Genomic DNA, 19,816 nt, shown 5'->3' with positions numbered 1-19,816 from the left:
GTCCAGGGAACCTAAGTGATATACAAAAGGTCACAAAGTCTGTTACCCAAAATGCCAGAATGCCATAATCTGGATCCCACGATGCCCACCCAGTTTGCGCTCCTTCCCCCAGTCTGTTCTATCTCTCACTAGTTTTATCAGAAGACGCCAACAGGACCTAAAGGGGGATAAAATAACTCTCAAGGAGCATTGGGCTGAATACTTAGAGAATAACCATAAAATTCTCAATGACGGTAAATGCATTTACTTTGGACAATAATTCCTTAACACAATATTTTGCTTTACATGCTTTGACCTTTTCAGACGTCTTTACGAAGTGTACAGGGGAGGTCGCCGTTCTAGACAAACTAAGGAAAAACCTACAACATGCAGAAACACATTCTGATGGGATGGGTCCTCTGGTCCTAAACAGACGATCGTACATAGAAATTCACTCCCTTCGCTTACCCCCAGACAGTGTGTACTGCACGATGAGGGCTAAAACAACGAAACACAACAATTGTTAGTACCAGGTCATCTTCAGGGTTTGCTCTTTCTAGATGCAACTAGATTTATGGGAAAGGGGAAACGACCCCTTGGCAGCTGGTCGCTATGTCCCAGGAATAGTATTAGGTGGCTTATGGACACTACCAAAGGGACTCCTTTCAATGACCCCACGAGCGAGACGTCAGTCTTCCCATTAAAATGAAGGCTAAATGAAGCTTGGCAGTTGCGTGGTTAGGGGAAACTGGCAAGTCCAGATGCAAACTCAGGTCTGTCGGACCCCAAGGTCATGCTTCACCCACGGAGGAAGGATGCTGGTTCTGTCATTCAAGAGTTCCAGAACCTTTACCGGTGCTCAAAGAGCTCAACGAGTCTGAGATGTGATTACAACCTCTACCCACTTCTCTACTCTATAAAAGTGGGACAAGCTGTTCTCCTCCTGCTTAATATATTTTGGCTTGTGTCATCAGCAAAAACATTTCTAACATCAGGACACACTGACTGAAGAGGGATTTTTGACCTGGAGCCTGGCATATCTTTAAAAGCTGACAAGTAACGAAGTGTAAGTCCACGCTCATTTTTTTTTTTCTTTTTTTTAGTCCACGCTCATTATTAACGTACAGGAAGTCACAAACAGTGATGGAAGACTGGCCTGATCTTCCCTTGATGCAAACAGCCAGATTGACAGTCCTAACCCTTTGGCTTTGTGTGTGTGGCCCTGCCCCTTCCTAGAAACACACAAGTGACTTCTCATCTCACCCAGGATCTGGAATAGTCCCATGCAGAAAAGGTCTGTTGGTAGAACAGATGACAACGTGTTTTCCAGGCTGGAGGGAGGGAGGAAGGGGGACGGGCAGAGGCTGCCCCCCCAGAATTTAAACGGCACTGCCCTTGTAGCAGGTAACATGACAGTGAAGGAACTAACAAAAGGGTATTGTTTTTCTTTGTTGAGGATAAAGTTTCAAAACGTGATCCTTTTCAATAGACCGACATCGACATCGAAGGAATTAAAGGAATTAAACAATTAAAGGAATTAAACAATCATTTGCCCACCACTGCCATTTGCTGTAAAATCCTTTCACTGTGGCTATTTAAAGTCAACCCTGTAATACATATTCTGTAGAAAAACAAACAGACAACAACAACAAAAAACCCACTTCCTTTAAAAAATCTCTCAAAGATTAGCTAACACATCAGAAGCCAAATCTTTAAGCAAGAGAATTTAAATTCTGGATTCTAGTGTTCCTTACTGGTCATCCATCCCAAACCCCAAGGACTTTTTTTTTTTTTTTTTTTATAAGCAACAGCAACCGTTAACGGCTATGCTTAATAAGTACTAGAGCTCACTCCTGGCTGAGCGGGATGACACACCGCTGGCAGGGCCCCGGCGAAGGTGAGCCTGCGTCACTCCATTTATCAGTCCGATGGCCGTGCGCGCTGATTCTTCACGTGCACCTGCCAGGCTCACGAGAGGCGTCACTCATGTTTGGACACCAGAGTCCATCACCATAGTGAGTGCGAACACAGATAACAGGACCCTCTTTGTCGCTACGCTCGATGCTGAATTAACATGCCCTGGCAGTTTATTTTGAGGGGAAAGATAATACATACATTCAAACAATCGTGGAACTCGACGGCCAGATAAGTATCGCTTCTCATTTTTCCGTACGCAAAGTCATGGCTGCACACTTTTTGTGGAGTGCTTAACAATTGTGTTGGAGAAAGGACATCAAATGATGCTTAGAAATGTGATACACATTTTCATTTCACACCCCATCAGCTTTTACAACTGTAGCTCAATGAAATGTAAGAGGGAGACTGGCAAACAGCCAGATTTGCACCAAGGTATAAAAGAGGGGTCAGGTTACTTTTTTATAGAAAGGAAAAAAAATTGTTTAATTTTCACTCCACATGACTAAAGCAGATATTCAACAAACAGCCTGGAGAAAGGCACTCACACCACACACACCGACACGCTTTAGTGCCTGTTTAACTGCGGGCTTTTACTGTATTATCAACAGCTTCGTAAAGCAAGAAAACCTTCCTCCCGTCACCCCCTGTGCCCTGGATCAGATGATCTTCTGCGTTCCATCTTCCACCTGAAAATAATGCCTTTTGCCCTCCACGGCTGGCCTAGAAGTAGGAAGGGCTCATCCCCCTCCAGGCGGAGCAGTAAAGCTAAAGGCATCAGCAAAACCGCATCTTTCTAATTCAGATTTCAGTCTGTCAGGAAGGATTAAAGCCTCATGCATACATAAAGGGGGAACTAGAAACGATAACAGAAACCCGGTCTGGAATCTCTGTGCTTCCGCAGCCGCTGTTTTACCAGCAAGGTAGAGAGAAAAGCGTCTTTTACTCACCTCTGTTAAACCTGAGACTTCTCCCTTTGCTAATGGTTTGCTGATGGATGGCGTGTATACTTTGGCGTCTGATACTGGCTGCCCTTTCATGAAGTGTTTGCCTGATTCGTAAATGTCCACTTCGATCATTTTCCCCATGAATGTGGGGTTCTTTGGCACTAAGACCTTTAAAGAAAAATTCAGAAGGCTTAATTTTGCTTAACAAAATAAACTTTCCATTTTAGAGCACAGTTTTAGATTTATAGGATGACTGCAAAGGAAGCAGAGGAGTCCTGGATACCCCAGACCCCTATTTTCCTATTACGAACATCCTACCACGAGTACGGTACGTCTGTCACAATGAATGAACCAACACTGATGTACGACTATCCACCGCAGTCCATCCTTTATTCGCATATCCCTGGTTGCCTCCTCGCATCTTCTCTCTGTCCTGAGATCCTATCCCGAGCAGGCTCCATCTTCCAGCTGCTCAAGGATCTGGAGATCCTGTAGGCGAGGAAGGCGCGTGTGGGAGGAGCCACGGGCTGGAGACAATGCGCCCGCCATCGGGATGCCTGCTGTCCTCAGGCATGTGGCGGGCAGACCCGGGAGAGCCCCCAGCAATCAGCCAGTCGCTTTTGGACAGGCCTTTGATATGCTGCTCTCGGCTGTCCCATGCAATGAGGAAAACTGAGACAACACTGATGAAAGCCTTATACTTTCCATACCTGCCAAGTCAGCTGTCAGAATCATGGTTTGAATAGACACTTCAGATAAAGGCCTGCATGTTTGTGTGTGCATGAGCGTGTGTGTGTGTGTGTGTGTGTGAGAGCGCGAGCATGGGTGTGTGATTTGGGGGACAGGGAGCGGAAGAACATTTAAAAGCGCCCTTTTTGGGGCGCCTGGGTGGCTCAGTGGGTTAAAGCCTCTGCCTTCGGCTCAGGTCATGATCCCAGGGTCCTGGGATCGAGCCCCACATCGGGCTCTCTGCTCGGCAGGGAGCCTGCTTCCTCCTCTCTCTCTCTCTGCCTGCTTCTGTGCCTGGTTGTGACCTCTGTCTCTCAAATAAATAAATAAAATATTAAAAAAAAAAAAGCGCCCTTTTTAATGGCCCAAATGCTGGTGTTTGGAGCTAAATGACTCCTTTGACTAACGGCCCCCGTTCCCGTCTCTCGCTCTGTCCTGGGACGCGCACGTTGGTTCCTTCTACCTCCACAGACGATCGGCGACTCTGAAGGCTCCTTTGGCTAGTTCACAGGGAACTGTCAGACGGTCTCTCTCCGCTCGAGATTTCTGATAGAAGCACTTGTTTACCTCGAGCAAATGTTCCCCTCCTTGGGGACCCAGAGGAGGTTTGCACGCGGCTTGTCTCCCTCACGTTTCTGTGTAGGGGCCTCAGCCGCTCGCCAGGCTTTTCGAGTCAGGATCCAAAGCAAACAGATTCATTCCAACCTAGTAATACTGTCATTTCTAGATACCATCTCCACTTCTGGAGCTCATCGTATTTAGAAAAATCATTCCTCTGACATCTTTGATACGCTTCGCTGTAGAGACAGACAAGCTGGAGGCAAGCCAGGGTTCCACGGCCGGCTTCTCTGGGAGGCGAAGCGGGATCTGGGTCTTTCTGGGTTTGATTCTTTTTATGACCACTGAGTCCACGGCCTCATCAAAGGGTAAGAAAAAGGTCACCTGGGCACTGAATTACTCACAGCAAGCACATGAACTCAAAGAGCTTTAGTATCAGAATATGAAAGCCCCTTTAAATCGGTTTTTATAAAACAAGAAAATCTCTAGAGTAAACTGTCCCTGGGAGATGTGGTACTATTCTGGGGAGAAATAACTCTCCTTGATCTGCTGCCTTGATCTGAATTAAGGGCTCAGTGTTTTTCTCCCCCTCCAGTTTTAATAATTGGAAAAAGCCCGGCTGCTTTAAATTGGAGGAAACAGCTAATGAGGCATGCCATTGCCTTTAAAATGAAGGGGAAAAAAGTTTCCTGCTGAGGCAGAAACCCAGATGGCAGAGAAAAGAGAGGGAAGAGGCGACCAAAATGCAGTCGAGTTCCTCCCCAGGGCCGAGCAGGTTGGCCTGAATAGGAAAACGGCTCTCTGGAGCCAACTAATGAGATGGAAAATGGGGAAGAAACTCGGCTCCGGCATCGAGTGCTGGGAACCCTTCCTCCGCCGTCGTTTCTGCCGGGTATGGAACAGGGCACGTTTAATCTGGGCCTGGAAAAGTTCCTCCCGCGTTTCCTGAGCACTCGGGGCCCAGTCTGGGGTTATTCCCCGGGAAGCATCAGCATGGGAGGTCTCTCCGACTACGGCTTCCCTGCTTTCTGACACGGGCAGAGGGTTTCCCTTGCCCCCCTCTCCCCTGACTCGCCCACCCTAGCCCGAAGAGGCTTCTCACACTCTAATTTCAGCCACGATCCACGGCGGGGGTGGGGATTTGCTTCTCATTTAATGAGAAAGGAACAAAAAATAGGAAAACACATTTGGTATTAAGAAAAGTTAATAGACGGACGCCTGGGTGGCTCAGTCGGTTAAGTGTCTGCTTTTGGCTCAGGTCATGGTCCCAGGGTTCTGGGGTCAAGTTCTCCCATCGGGCTCCCAGCTCAGCGGGGAGTCTGTTCTTCCCTCTCCCTCTGCCCTACCCCTGCTGGTGCTCTCTCTCTCAAATAAATAAAATCTCAAACAAAACAAAACAAAACAAAAGACCATTAACAGAGTCCAGGAGTGACCCACGAAATCCCTATGCCCATGGAGAGTCTCCTATCGAGTAGGGGAGAGCCCCTCTCTTCCTGGGCCTTTTCCAGGGCCACGGCCCCTGAAGGAGGCACTCTGTGTTCTTTAGTCGCTTCTGAACTGCTCCCCGTCTTGGGGGAGTGGAATCCCGAATGTCGACAGAGAAGCTGGGCGGGCCGGCAGTGCGGCGAGCCGGACCAGTTTACAAGGGGGGACAAGGCCGCTGGCCAGTGGGCAGGCTCGGCCCGTGAAGAAGATGCTCAGAGTGAAACTGGTTTGATCCTCATGCTGGTCTCCAGAGCTGGTCACATGATTTGAGCTGAATCCACAGAATGGACTCTTTCCCCTCGGCCCCCAGCATTCTCACCAAGGTGGAAGTTAAAAAAAAAAACCAAAAAACAAAAATCCTACAACTAAACAGAACTGAGAAAACAACCGACCGACTGACCACCCGAGTGAGACCGGGGCAGCGGGAGGAAATCCCTGCCCTTCCCCGCCGAAGTGGCAGCCACCCCTCCTGTTCCCCGGACACAACTTTCCCCTCTCCTCTGCCAGGCTGTGGGAACTCCGGCAGCGAGGACTACCCGTTCTCGCCTCCCAAAGCCTACGGCTGGTCCCGGCAAAGGCGACTGAAGACGAAAACACGCTGACCCCTTTGCTTACTCCTTTGGACTAAACCACAGAGGGAAGGCCCCTGTTCATGTAGCCGACCCAGTGCTCTAAAATCCCCTTGCGGTGACCGGACTCTACAACCCTCCCCTCCTCTCGGTTCCTTCTGCTGAAGGTGATTTGCTTCACAGCCCTCTCTCACTCCGGAGAAAGCGTCGGGCCTCGGAAGTGTCTCTCACCTGCTCGTAGAACCGATTGTGGGCAACGTAAAACTTGGAATCGAAAGACTCTTCGGTCACTAACACTTGTTGTCTTTCGCCAATCTGTGGAGAGAAGGGGAGAGAAAAGGCAAGATTAGGGCAAACACCTGAGAACCCGAAACAAAAGTGCCAGCCCAGACAGCCCTGGACCAGTAAGCGGTGTCCTCTCGGAGTTAGAGCGGACTCCGGATTGCTAGTTGCTGAGCAGCTAATAGAAGAACCACTACTTCAAATTTCCTGAAAGACGCTATTATCTATGCACTAATATAAAACGAGCCTAGCATGAAATCTTACTTTCTTACATAATAATGAAACAAGACTCAGCTTCCTCCTGCACCATGAGATAATTAAGGCCTCTAAGACACACAAAAATCTTCTAAGTATCACTTGGTTTCTCCAAGCAACGTTGCAAAACAAGCCAGAGCAAGCTGCTTCTAATCCAAATTCATGAAAATATTTTGGCAATGGGGAAGAGTAGTAATAAACATTAATTTGAGTTATGAGAGATGTAACACTAAAGAAAATGCCTCAAAAACTAGTCATTAAGTCCCTGCATCTAAACATTTCACACATTGCATATAATTCTGCAATTACTGATGAATTCGTATGGCTATTTCCTTATTAAATACATTTACTCTCTCATAAGCAACTGTCTCTTCTTTGTTGCAGCCATGACCCCACGTTCATGTTTTATTTTTTATTTTACTTTTTTTTAGGAAGAAAGACAGCAAAGATATGGGACTGTTAATTCTCTACAGGATCGATCTACATTTACGGTCTAAGCACACATCTTTAATAACCAAGAAGTTAAATCAACCAAAACATTGGTTGAAGAAATGTGACCAGTCGAAAACATTCTACATTTCCAAGTTTCGTCCACTGTGAAGTACAACATTTAAAGCACCAATTACTTCTTTCTAACAAGGTTGTCAAAATGTCTGATGTAGTAGCAACTAGCTGCACGGAATGATTGTGCCTAGAATTAGTTTTGCCTTTGCTGCTTGATAAATACAACTCTCTGTATCAAAGCACATGGACAAGAAGATTTCAAAAAAGTCATCCCTAGGGGCGCCTGGGTGACTCAGTGGGTTAAGCCTCTGCCTTTGGCTCAGGTCATGATCTCAGGGTCCTGGGATCAAGCCCCGCATCGGGCTCTCTGCTCAGCTGGGAGCCTGCTTCCCCCTCTCTGCCTGCCTCTCTGCCTACTTGTGATCTCTGTCAAATAAATAAATAAAATCTTAAAAAAAAACACAAAAAACCTGTCGCTATTCTCATATGTAGGGACTTGTCACAGCGGTCAGGCAGTTAGCATTTAGGAAACGTAAACACAGCTGCATTAAACAGACCACCTAACAATTAAAAACAAAACACCAAACACTCCTCTCCATCATACGATGCCAGTACCTAAACACACCATAATTTACTATCTTTTTTTACTATCTTGTTCAAAATGTAGCCTCCTTAGCCAAAGGTCGTAAGGTCTCTAGGAGGACACTTACCAGGCACTTCCTTCACTCCCTGAAAACTAATGAACTTTCCTGCCACATTCACCCCTTTTGAAAATTGAGTGGCAACCAAAGAACATCTCCCCAACTTCTCCATTGAATGGGAACGGCTGTTTATTTAACAAGACTGATGAATATTGGTTTTTACTGAAGTATATTCTTCTGGAGGAAAACTTAGCATGTTTGTACACATTTCACAGTATGAGTTGCTTATGGCTTAGGCTAAGTATCTGTCGATGGTTCTTAAGGAAATCTGCAATTACACTTCATGTCACATTAAGTTTTCGGGAAACGAATCTAGCAACAATATGAGATTGTCGAGCCCCTGAGACGGTAGCTGCTGCTTCTGTCTTATTTGAATGAAGGTGGACTGCTGTAGTCCGCACTGCTGGGCTGTCCCGGCTCACCTGGGTAACAGCCACGAGAGCTCACACAGACCCAGAGTTCGGGAGACTTGCTACGCGAGCACGGCGGAGGGCGGGGCTTCTGATCAACCACCAGAGAACTATTTACAGTTGAGTATTTAACTGTTATTTGCCACAAGGATGAAGGGAAATGGCTACGTGTGGTAATTTATGGTGGCAAACATCTCTCCTGTCACCTCTTCTGTCCCCTTAGTCATGCATCCTGTCTCACCAGTGAGGCTCTTAAAGTTCCTCGAAAGACACAAAGCAAAAATGAGCATAAGGAAGCCAGGACTTGGGTGAAAAGCTGCTGCAATCTATTCCAATCCCCTTAAAAAACCAACGAAAATGAATAATAAATGCCCTCCTCGATATTTATATATAGATATCTATCTATCTATCTATATATATATATTTTAAAGAATGAAGTTGCAATGAAGTGACTATTAGAAACAACCTTTAAGAGAATTGGCTATTTCCAGTAACCTTAAAAACATTCATGACATTAAGGAGCGGGGTTAGAGGGGGTGGGTTTCAGGTGGAACTCAGGGGGGAATTTAAAAAATGGACAAATTCCTAAGAATATGTGAGAGGTTGACAATGAAGTGTTTCATAAAGATTGTGACTGGTAGCACAAATTAGGATGCTAGTGGAATCACGAACCCAAAGAATGGTCTAGAGGTGGCGTTAAGACAGCTGGAATGTTCAAGGACAGGAGGGAAGGGGATGCTTGGAGGGAGGAGGGATGGTCAAAGCAGGGGTGTGGCGTGCCCGCAGAACCCGGCAGAGAGGAGTCTCAAGGAGGGTTACTTAAAAACTAGCCACCACATGTTTGAAGCAGATGCTAGATGAGAGGACACAGGGTCTGAGTAGATTATTTTTAAGATAAAAGAGAGGTGAGTATATTTACTCATCGCAAAAAGGGGGGGGGTCAGTGGAAGTAGCAGGACATGGGAAAAGGAGAGTCGGGCTGAAGAGGAAGTGGGTTATAATATTTAAAACACCTCTCAGTTCCAAAGTTCTAGGTCCCCCTCTGTGGTAGATCGGTAGGAATGGGGCTGGTACGCCCACAAGCTTCCCGATGCAGGAAATACGTACTCTGAATCCAGGCTCACTTTCCCTAAAGTCAATGTACGCTTCAAGCCCACAGCTATTTTCTTGCTGCACTTAAAAGTAACGTGATCTCGAATACCCACAAAGTCTTTCAAAAAGCTGTTGAGGGACCTGAACCCAAGAAGCCCGTCAAAATCTTCCCAAACAGGGGCGCCTGGGTGGCTCAGTGGGTTAAAGCCTCTGCCTTCGGCTCAGGTCATGATCCCAGGGTCCTGGGGTCGAGCCCCTTATCGGGCTCCCTGCTCAGCGGGGAGCCTGCTTCCTCCCTTCTCTCTCTGCCTGCCTCTCTGCCTACTTGTGATCTGTCTGTCAAATAAATAAAATCTTTAAAAAAAAAAAAATCTTCCCAAACAAAGCCCTTGTTTTATAATCCTAGAAAGATAACCCTTTTGTTTCTGATTTGTTTTACAGATGTATAATTTATAGTTGGTTAACTAAAATGCTCACTTAGCTTCCTCAACATTTTTGGGTGTAGGAACTTGGGATGGGAAGTTACAAATTTCAGGGGGAAACTGAGTTTCCTTTTGAGAAGTCTGACCTTGTGGAAGAAGTCAGGACTCCTGCAAGTGGCGGTCAGTCCTGCTCACACAAGGTAGGCTTACTTCGTCATTTATTCCTCAAGCGTCCGTGGAGAAAGCTATTTTTCCTAGGGCAAGCAGAACTTCAGTTAGTCTATTTTAATCTAGCTTTAAAAAGATGTTTCATGAAGGGCGCTGGGGTGTCTCAGTCGGTAGAGCATGCAACTCTTGATCTCAGGGTTGTGAGTTTGAGCCCTATATCGGGCACAGAGCGTACTTAAATAAAACAACAACAAAAAAGGATATTTTACAAAAAATGAATGATAAAAACGGTCTTGTAAAACCATTCTTCTTCCAGGTCATAGACTGCAGTGAGGCAAAGTGCAGGAAAAAGGCCTCACGGGATCCTGCATTACTGGTGATCTCACAGAGCTGGATACGAAAGAACGCACCTGGTACCGTTTTCCAGGCCTTGTTGGAAAGATGGGACAAGGGGTCTTCTGGTTAGTTATCCATTCATTTATCCATAAAGGCTGGAAATAAAGGCAGGAGTCCCATAAACGGACCAGGAAGTAAGCAGCTGAAGCGGGTCTGGCGACCTCAGGTTTCAAAGAGAGGAAACTGAGGCTCGGCCAGATGTGGTGATTTGTTCTGGGGCACCGGCAGAAGGAAAAAGAGGAAGCCCCGGGGCCCCTCCCACTACCTGGGGCCTCCCCCTCGAGTGCTCGCTGGAGAAAACCTACACCCTCAGAGATCTGATTCTGCAGTGCGTGACTTTTCCTTGAGTAGCGAAACATCTGCGACAAACAAAAAGGAATGTTTTTAAATTCAAGTTTTGGGCAGAATTTTCAGTACATTACATAATCAGCTAGCCGTGTTATTTGTGTCACATCTATGCTTAAAATTTCCCAAGTGCCCGAAAGTTGTGAGAAACACCAGTTCTAACCATATGGCCAGATAACACACATAAAACAGTCTCGCGTTAACAAAGCAGTGGTTTCCGGCAAAATGTGGTTGCTGAATGAATGCTCATTCGAGTATACTCTGTTTCTCCATTTGTCCTCAGAAAGTTCCTACCTGACTGAGTAAGGACTGAAGAGAGACGCTGAACAGAACTGCTTTCAGGCCGGCACACAATGCAACCTTAACCAAAGACGGTCGAGTTTGTGGCCTTCACCTATACGTCGGGAAGAAATGTTACTTGTGTAAAGACTCCCTTGCGCTAGAAGAAGTAGAAGGTTTCTTTTAAACGTCCACAGATGACTTTAAATATAAACTTCACACAAAGTTTATTTTTTCTTTCTTAGTCCCTCCCTAGCTCTCCACTTCCTCACTTCTGTTTTACTTATAGAGGGAGCCAGGGATAAGGCTTTGGAAAAAAAATTCCAATTCAATCTCTGCTGGAGGGTTAGGTTTGAAAGATCTCGGTATCTCAGTGTTGACGGCTCAGTATCCAAAAAACATGCACAAAGGACAGATGCATATTTGAGTATCGGTATAAGAGAAATATTTCTTTCTTGTAACAGTTATAGGAAGGTAAAGAAATTATTTTGCTTCCCCTGAAGAGTTTCTAGAAATTAATTCTTCTGTCCAATAGCCTTAGGGGGAAAAAGGAGATTAAAACACATATATCAAAAGCTCTCATAATTATTTATATCACATTCCTAATAAACTTGAATATTCGTTTATCCTACAAAATATTCTGACATGCAATTTCCGCAGCTAAGTTGTTGAGGGTTTCTTTCTTTCTTTCTTTTATTCTTTTTCTTTGTTTTCTTTATTTCTTGTAGATAATAAAATACAATTTTTTCTACCTGACTGGTTTCTGAATGCATGACTCTGGGAAATGTCAAATGTCTTTCTTTAGTTCCAGTCAAATTAGTTTTTTTTTTTCTTCCCCTCCCCTAAGCTGCCTGGAACATGTTAAACACAAGGCTGTGACCTTAAACTCTGAAATAATATTTCTAGTGTCTGTGCAAAAGCCTGCCCTCACATACACCTTTAGACTAATTACTGCAGTGTAATGTTGCCGGTGAACCACTGTAATTACACTTGGAGAAAAGTATGGTCTTGTTCTTTCCTAGCTAATGAAAATGATAACCTTTCCATTTTGATTCATCATTCACAACAGGCAGAGCATGCGATGCTGGGTCTCCAGGGTATCCGGTAATTTTCCTGACTGTTTATGCACACTTCTGTTTTCTGGCCCTGCAGATGCTGGAACGAAAGAACCAGGCATACTAATGCTAACAACATTCAACAGTAATAATAGCAATAACATTAAAATTTAATATCATCCTTACTCGACAATTCCATTCTGTAATGAAAGGGCCATGACACAGGAATGTGTGTCAAAAAATGATGATGGCGCAGAAAACAAGTAATGGGACTCAAAGTCCATCGTATTCAAAATGCTTGCCATCCGTTTGCTGGTCTACCTAGAAATTCTTGAGAGACGTTGGCTGGTTTCTTCTCAAAGGGGCTGATTCGTATCTGACTCTAAGACAATGACTGAAGATACATTTTATCAGACTTTTTAAAAGCAGTATCTTCTGGGTGAAAGAAACAAATATTCTTTAGCTCTCCTTATTAACAGGAATAAATATATGCAAAAGCAAAAGAATGTTCCTTTGAGGTAGAATATCCATTCCCGGAAGTAGTTGACCTATGCCTATGAGTGCCTCAGTGGTCCTATTTGTTCCTTCCTCATATTTCAGAAGAAACACCAAGAAAACGGAAAAAAAAAAAAAAGACTTTTTGCAAAAGTAGGGATGCAATATACAAAGGCCAGATGCCAGGGATCTCTGGAATCCGATCAGACTATGACATTTCTTCTAACAGCAGCCCTGTGGCCCGTCTTCTTCAATCACTGGCTGGCTTGCTTTCAGTCTTGTGCCCACTTCAGCAAGAGAAAAGGGAGAGAAAAAGGGAGTCTTTTCCCACTTAGAGGTAAAATCCCATTCTAATAACGGAGCTCTTTTCATCTGCTGGGTGAGAGCCAACAGTAATAGTACAATAACCATGCTTTATTGATCTGGTTAAAATAATTCTCAACAGCAAACAGTTATGTGACAAATGCCAACCTGATCCCTTTGCAGTATTAGAAATGTATACCTGCGTGCTTACTGAACTGCCAATTCAAAAAACAGCCAAGTTTTAACCATCTGCCTGTAAATTTTCAGTATTCTAGAACATTCTAAGGTGTTGCCTACAATGCTTTTGTGAAGATTTTTTTTTAAACTGTGTTAAGAACACAGAACATGAGATTGACTCTCTGAACAAACAGAGACTAGTTGCCCTTTTTTTTTTTTATCACAAAACTAGCACAAAGTATGTTAGATCTATTTTTCCTGCATCAGGTAAACTTGACAATGCCCAGGTAGTGTAGGAAGGTGCTCAACAAACATTTAGAACTATCTCAAGTCCCAAAGCCAGATGCTGCCAGTAATATCTATCCATGAGATCTTATCAATGGGATGACTAAAGGGGGCCATCATGAGATATGTGTGTGGAACCCTTTTTAATTAAAAGTTTGATTCTAAGATTAAATGTTAATCTCCACACACTTCCACCTTCCCAATCTTTTTACATTGGTCTCTACCAATCATGACTCTGCACGTCTGGGCCACTCTTCTTTGATGAGCTTCTCTTGGGGCACAGAAAGTGACCACACTTACGACTCAGGACAGTTGAACAGATAACCTTCCTGGAAAGTGTCTTTAGGATTTGTGTTTCACTGATGACACAGTAAACTAGCTAGATCACAAAGAGAAAGAAAGACCACTGGATTTTAGAGATTTGGTGTTTATGTAATTCTACTAATACGCAGTAATTACTTGCCAATCGCCTTCACATCTTTGCTCAAAAGTACTGAGCGAAGATTGCTGAGAGCCTAAACACTACCAAACGCTTTATTAAAGCAGTATAAGCCTCAGAAGAATTCAAAGAAAGGTCCTGACAGTTGGAGGAAGAAAGGTATGGGGATGGTACATAGGACATCTTGCAATTTTCTCTGTGGTGAGAAGAAGGCTTCTTTTCAAATACTAAATTAGAGGAAAGGATGGATGAGTTCTAGTATAACCAGGCTCTAGATATGAATTTTTGGAATCATGAATTTTAGAGTTGGCATGGCTGGAAGAATGAATAGATCATTTAGTATAAATACATCATTTTACAGATGAGAAAACTAGGGCTCATTAGAGACTAAGTGTCATGGCCAAAGTCATACAGCTTATAATATCTACCCATACCATAAAAAGTGGATTTCACCCTGACCATTGTTTTTTGGCAAGTCAATTACTGAACTGCACTAAGCCTGCACCATCCAGTTCAGTGGCCACTAGCCCAAGGCTGCTGAGCCCTTCAAATGCGGCAAATCCCAAGGGAGAGGTGCTATAAAATACATACCAGTACAACACAATCACCGGATGTCAAAAATTTAACATGAATAAAATAATGTAAACTATTTCATGAATTTTATGCTGATTACTTGCTGAAATATTTTTGACATATGGAGTTAAACATATTATTAAGATTAACTTCATCTGGTTTTTTGTTTGTTTTGGTCCTTTTTAGTGTTGCTACCAGAAAATTTAAAATACTATCTGTGGTTCATAGGACATTTTTACTGGACAGGGCTGCTCTAAACCAGTATTAGCTAGTTTTTAAGGATTTCACAGAAATCCTCCCTTTTACTGTTTCAGAAAGGACCATCCTAGTCATTCTTCAAGAAAAAAAATTGTTTTTAACTCACCACAAACACTCATGATTTCAGTAATCATATAAATACAACAGTTTAACTTTAGGAAAGAACGCACACATATCTATAAATTATAAAGGCGGGATTTTTGACCCGGTAAAATCCTCTTTTTGACGCTTGCATTATTCTTGCTTCCATTTTTCTAGTCGATCACAGTCTCCCCAAAAGCGAAGGCATGAGCAACTTGCTTGTTGTTTTTAGAGAGATTGAGGCAACCAAGGGGAGGCCATCTGAATTTTCCACTCTGTCCTTCCCCATTTTGCTTGGCTGCAAAGGCAGCCTTTTCAAACAAACAAACAACGGTGTTTGGACTAAAAAGGCAGAGATCAAGCTATTCTCAAATTCATTTTTCAAAAAGCCCAAAATGAATGTCCCACATACATACCGCCTTTGGTAGGAGACATCTTCCCCTTACCAACCCTGTTACCAAAGAACTCAGCATAGACGTGAGCAATAAACTACACCCCACCATCTTTCAACCATTTGCCAGCCGGGATTGAGGCTGAGGGAGGCAGAAAGGATTAAGCAGAAATCAAAGACAGCCAAGCTCTAATGGTGTCTAATTAGCATTACAAAAGACGCTGCCCCAATCTTTCAGCAGCGGGCAATACATCTCATTAAAGAAGACTGACTAACAATTCTTCTCTCCGGCTCCCCCCTCCCCCACTCTCTTCCCTACCCGCCCCCCGCCCAGTACTCCTTGGCTTAGCTCCGGGAGACCCCGAGAGCTCAGTCCCAGCCCTTTTGTCTTATTGGCTAGGCATTCAGGCTGCAGAGGAAAGAGCCTACTTGTATTACTGTGCACCTGCATCTCAGTGATTTATTCTGATTTCCTCTCCTGCCGTGAAAATGTAGCTTCTTCAAGTACATACAAGTTCTGCTATGCAGTTTATGGGTATAGAATATTGAGGAATGGCAATGATAACCTCAAAAAAAAAAATGGATACTAGTTCCCCCTAAAACGTCTTTATTTAAAGAAATGGATTTCTCTTCACCTAGTCTGTTTTCTCCCCTTTAATATTACTCCACCGTCTCAGAGTTAATGAAGCTAAACTGAAATTACCCAATTTTATTGCAACCGGTAGTCAGCTGCGAGCGTGCGCGTGCGCACACGCCTGCATACGAGCATCGGGGAATTTAAACGGACTAGTCTGGCTCAACGCCATCCTCTGTCGTATTTGCTCTCGAGGATAGACAAGCACAAAAATATGTATAAAACCCAACCTGAAAAAACTGAGGTTACAGATGAACACGATAGTTTTTGTATAGCAGGTGGGTAGTTTTTATATAAAATTTAAAGCGCAAATAAAAGAGCCTATGTAAACCAAGAACAAAAAAAAATCCTTCCACGGTGAGCACCAAGAAAGATGGAAGCTTCAAGTAATCCTACACACTCTTTCCTATCAAGCTACTGTGGGGGGAGGACGGAGAGGGGAGGAGAAAGGAAAGATGCCAGCCACTCAATCCAAACAATTTCCAATTCTGAGCTTTATTTTTTGATCAGGAACACCTTTCAAAAAGGAATCTAGTGCTGTGGGCTGCTTTGATTTCTTTTTTAATGGCCTCTCCTGCCAAACGCACTGTTACATAGTCTACTGAAACCCGAGCATTGCCAGGTCTGTGCGAGGCTCCAGGAGGAGCTCCTGATAGCTACCAAGACTCCATAGCAGAAAGCAAGCCAACTCGCCGCACAGCTGAGAAAACCTCACGGAACCTATCTAGTCTGTTTGGATCTTTCAAACTGATGCAAAGTTACTGTATTGTAGGAACGGAGAGACCTTGAGTAGTCAAGCCATTAATAACAGCACAGACTGCTGATCTGGGGTAAGACATTTGAAGGCTACCCATACCCGGCGCCTAGTAGCTAGAGTCCAGTTAAAATAAACCTAAGGGTATCACTTAAATCCTAAAAGGCCTTTTTCTCTCTCTGGCGAACTATTCAGCATTCACGAGCTGGTTTCCATCGACCGTCCTACAGTTAGAGTGGGTTTTTAAAAATCCTCTCTCCCACTGAATTTTTGTTTCATAGATCACATTGCATTTTATTTTCCACTTCTTGTCTATTTCCACCTTCAGCTGTTAAGGGTACCCAAATGTATTGCATTAGTATGAATTCCATACTGCTTTATCTTTTAAAGCACAATCATTGTGTATTTTAATCCCCAGTGACCCGATTTCTCCTTAAAACCACAGTCCCAGTCTAGAGCCCTGCATCTCACCAAAGGTTTCTGGGTACCGTGGTACAATCTTTTAAGACAGACCCTAGCCAACTGGAGAAGAGCTTGAGGATGACTAAGCAGGAAGTCAGGATGCCTTCTGCCATTAACTAGCTGTTTTAAGCAAATCATTTCCTTTGGGGGGGTGTGCTCAGTTTCCTCCTCTAAAAACAAGGCAGGGGGATTTTTTTTTTTTTTAAGATTTTATTTATTTCACAGACAGAGATCACAAGTAGGCAGAGAGGCAGGCAGAGAGAGAGAGGAAGGGAAGCAGGCTCCCCGATGAGCAGAGAGCCCAATGCGGGGCCTGATCCCAGGACCCTGAGATCATGACCTGAGCCAAAGGCAGAGGCCTTAACCCACTGAGCCACCCAGGCGCCCCAAGGCAGGGGGATTTGAAATCAGCCATCTGTAAGGCCCTTTCTGGCTCACATATCCTGTGTTTGTAAATTAGGAGTTCATGAAGGAGGCAGGACCCGAGGAGTCCTGCAGTGACACAGAGGGCCCCCGACAGACAGCAAGGTGCTTTTGGCCCTGGCTGTGGCGGTGGGTCAGTAGGGGCTGGGACCAGCGGCCGGCTGTAGCCTGAGAGTGCAGACAGTCTCAACACCCCGGGGCTCCCTCCTTTCTTCTCCAGAGCTGACACACAGTCTAGGTTTCATGTTTGCCAAAGGGCAAGGGTAAATGAAGAATGGATAGGAGTTAACAATTCAGGGATTTGTTTCACCTACGTGAAAGAAATAATTAACACTATTACCTGGCTCGAGCCTTGAGTTTTCAGATTAATAACCCACCTTCTGGGAGTCAGCGGATAGGCAGGAGGAGTGTGATTACTATCAGTAATACAGCTGATAGCATTCCCGCGACCGCCAGGAGTCAATTTGGAAATTTCCTGCATCTTCCATTTACTGGAAGCAGACAGCTCTCTGGGCTGAGACACGTTCCCAAGTTCACCATTACTACTAGAGATGTTGATTCAAGCAGCTGGGAGACGACTTTAATTTCAAGTAGAGGAGCGTCTTGCGGCTCTATCCAATTATTGCTTCGGAACGGGCATAACTTCACGAAAGCAACACTTGGGGTCCATGACGATTCAGAGTTAAGACTGTTGCTAAGCCAGCTAAACGAGGAGGCAGGGCAACCAGGGTCCCAGCCTTGAGGAGTGCAGGTCAGCAGGCCTGCGGGGCCTCCTGCCTCCTTCTGGAACAATCTTGCCTGAAAAGCAGAGGTAACTCTTGTGGCTCCCCTTTGCAAAGGCAGGACTCAGAAGGATTTCAGAGAAGGAAGACAAAGCATATTTAATGGGGAGATAGGAAGAAAACTGTCCAATATTGATAAATGTACAATTCACATCTCAGGACCTATTGGAAAGATGAATTATGCCGAAAAAGATCCTGACCAGCTCCTTGTCATTTCTAAAACATGATCCTATGCCTGCCTGAAAGAGTTAAGGCTGTATAAATATTTATCATCCTTCTTTCAAAAGGATAAGAAAAATTCCTTTTGCATACATGAATTTCAGATCGCTAAGCAAACATCAGGATATGGTCAGAGGCCCACCATCTTAATGAGGATATGGTAATGATAATGTATGTGTGTGGGTGTTTTTGCTATGGCTCGCTTATGTGTGATCCAAAAAAACCTGGAGATTTTGATTTTCTCCTTCGGCATGCACAGACCTGAGAAGAGTTAATACTCTCTTGGGCATATGGGTGGGATGACAGGAATCCCATCAAGGGCTTACAGGGGGACTGGAGTGAAAGATTCATTAAAAGTGATAAATAGGATATGCTTTTCTTAATGTTTTGCAATTGCATATTCAATATAGCAGGCCAGTGACTACGCATTTTAACTGTCTTTATTTTTGCGAGAGCTGCCAGATTTTAATTACAGATTAAACAGTTATTTGCAAATGAGTACCTCTTCATTAACATATCGGAATCATAATAAACAATTCTCTGCTACAAAACAGCACACAGAACAGTGTGAAGTTGAAGAACAGTACATACAGATGGCGTTACAGCAGGGCAAAACACCCTCCTTGCCTTGGGCACACGGATCAGTTAAAAAAATTCTAAGGGCAATGACCTTGGGGAACGCTGGCCAGATTCTGAAGGTTCTGAGATTGGAGATTCTGTTTCTTTTGTTTGCGGCCACGCCTGGCTCATAGCAGGTTCTCAATAAATATTTGCTGAATGAATGAATGAAAGAGCCAGTGCTCTGGAGGAGTATATAGGTATATTTTTGGAGTTATGTGGTCATGCGCTGATACTTTTTTTTTTTTATAACACTGCTAAGCTGCAATCAGATCATCTAGGAGGCTATTCTCAAGGGCTTTAATTCTGTAATGTATTGAAGGGCCATGGGAGAAATGCATTTCTCACTGCCTTCATAACAAATAACAGCTGTAATAATCTTATTTCACATAATTCCTCATTTATTTTTATTAAAGACTTAATTTTGTTTTAGAGCAACACTGAGAGGAAGGTTCAGGGGATTTCCCAGCCTCTCCCTGCCCCGACATGCACAGCCCCCCAACTGGCCTGTCTGTGTAGATCTGCTCACGGCAACAAGGGCACCACTCTGGGGAGGGATGTCCACAACCTTCCCTTATTGTTCATCTTCACGTATACTTTTGTTGCTTCTAACTCATAAATGAAGAAACACAGAGAAGTGAAGTACCTTGCTCAAGGCTACTTTGTGAGCTACAGCTCCTAGGAGTGCCTTCCAGGCCCAGTGTTCTCCCAAGGACACAGACTACATCCTCTCTTTGCTACATTATTTGTGTCTAGAACAAGGTACAAACACACACGAACTCCTTAAAAAAAGGAAAAAAAAGAGGTACTCTAATAAGCACACTCAACACAG

At 44.2% G+C, this 19,816-nt stretch overlaps 1 protein-coding gene across 2 annotated transcripts in view; it reads right to left on the bottom strand.

The window, feature by feature from the left end:
• The window catches only part of CDKAL1 (CDKAL1 threonylcarbamoyladenosine tRNA methylthiotransferase), a 634,424-nt gene that overhangs the window by 23,741 nt on the left and 590,867 nt on the right, over positions 1 to 19,816 (bottom strand). For both annotated transcript variants that reach the window (XM_080807301.1, XM_080807300.1), the window contains 2 exons: positions 6,413 to 6,496; positions 2,844 to 3,008 (listed from right to left, as the gene is read on the bottom strand). In XM_080807301.1, coding sequence (XP_080663427.1) covers positions 2,844 to 3,008; positions 6,413 to 6,496 — 249 coding nt within the window. The remainder of the gene's footprint in view (positions 1 to 2,843; positions 3,009 to 6,412; positions 6,497 to 19,816) is intronic.

The sequence above is a fragment of the Martes martes genome (genome assembly GCF_963455335.1).
Source record: "Martes martes genome assembly, chromosome: 6".
In the NCBI taxonomy this organism is placed as follows: Eukaryota; Metazoa; Chordata; class Mammalia; order Carnivora; family Mustelidae; genus Martes; species Martes martes.
Note: the sequence above shows the minus strand (reverse complement) of the source record. Positions and strands in the feature narration are given on the sequence as shown.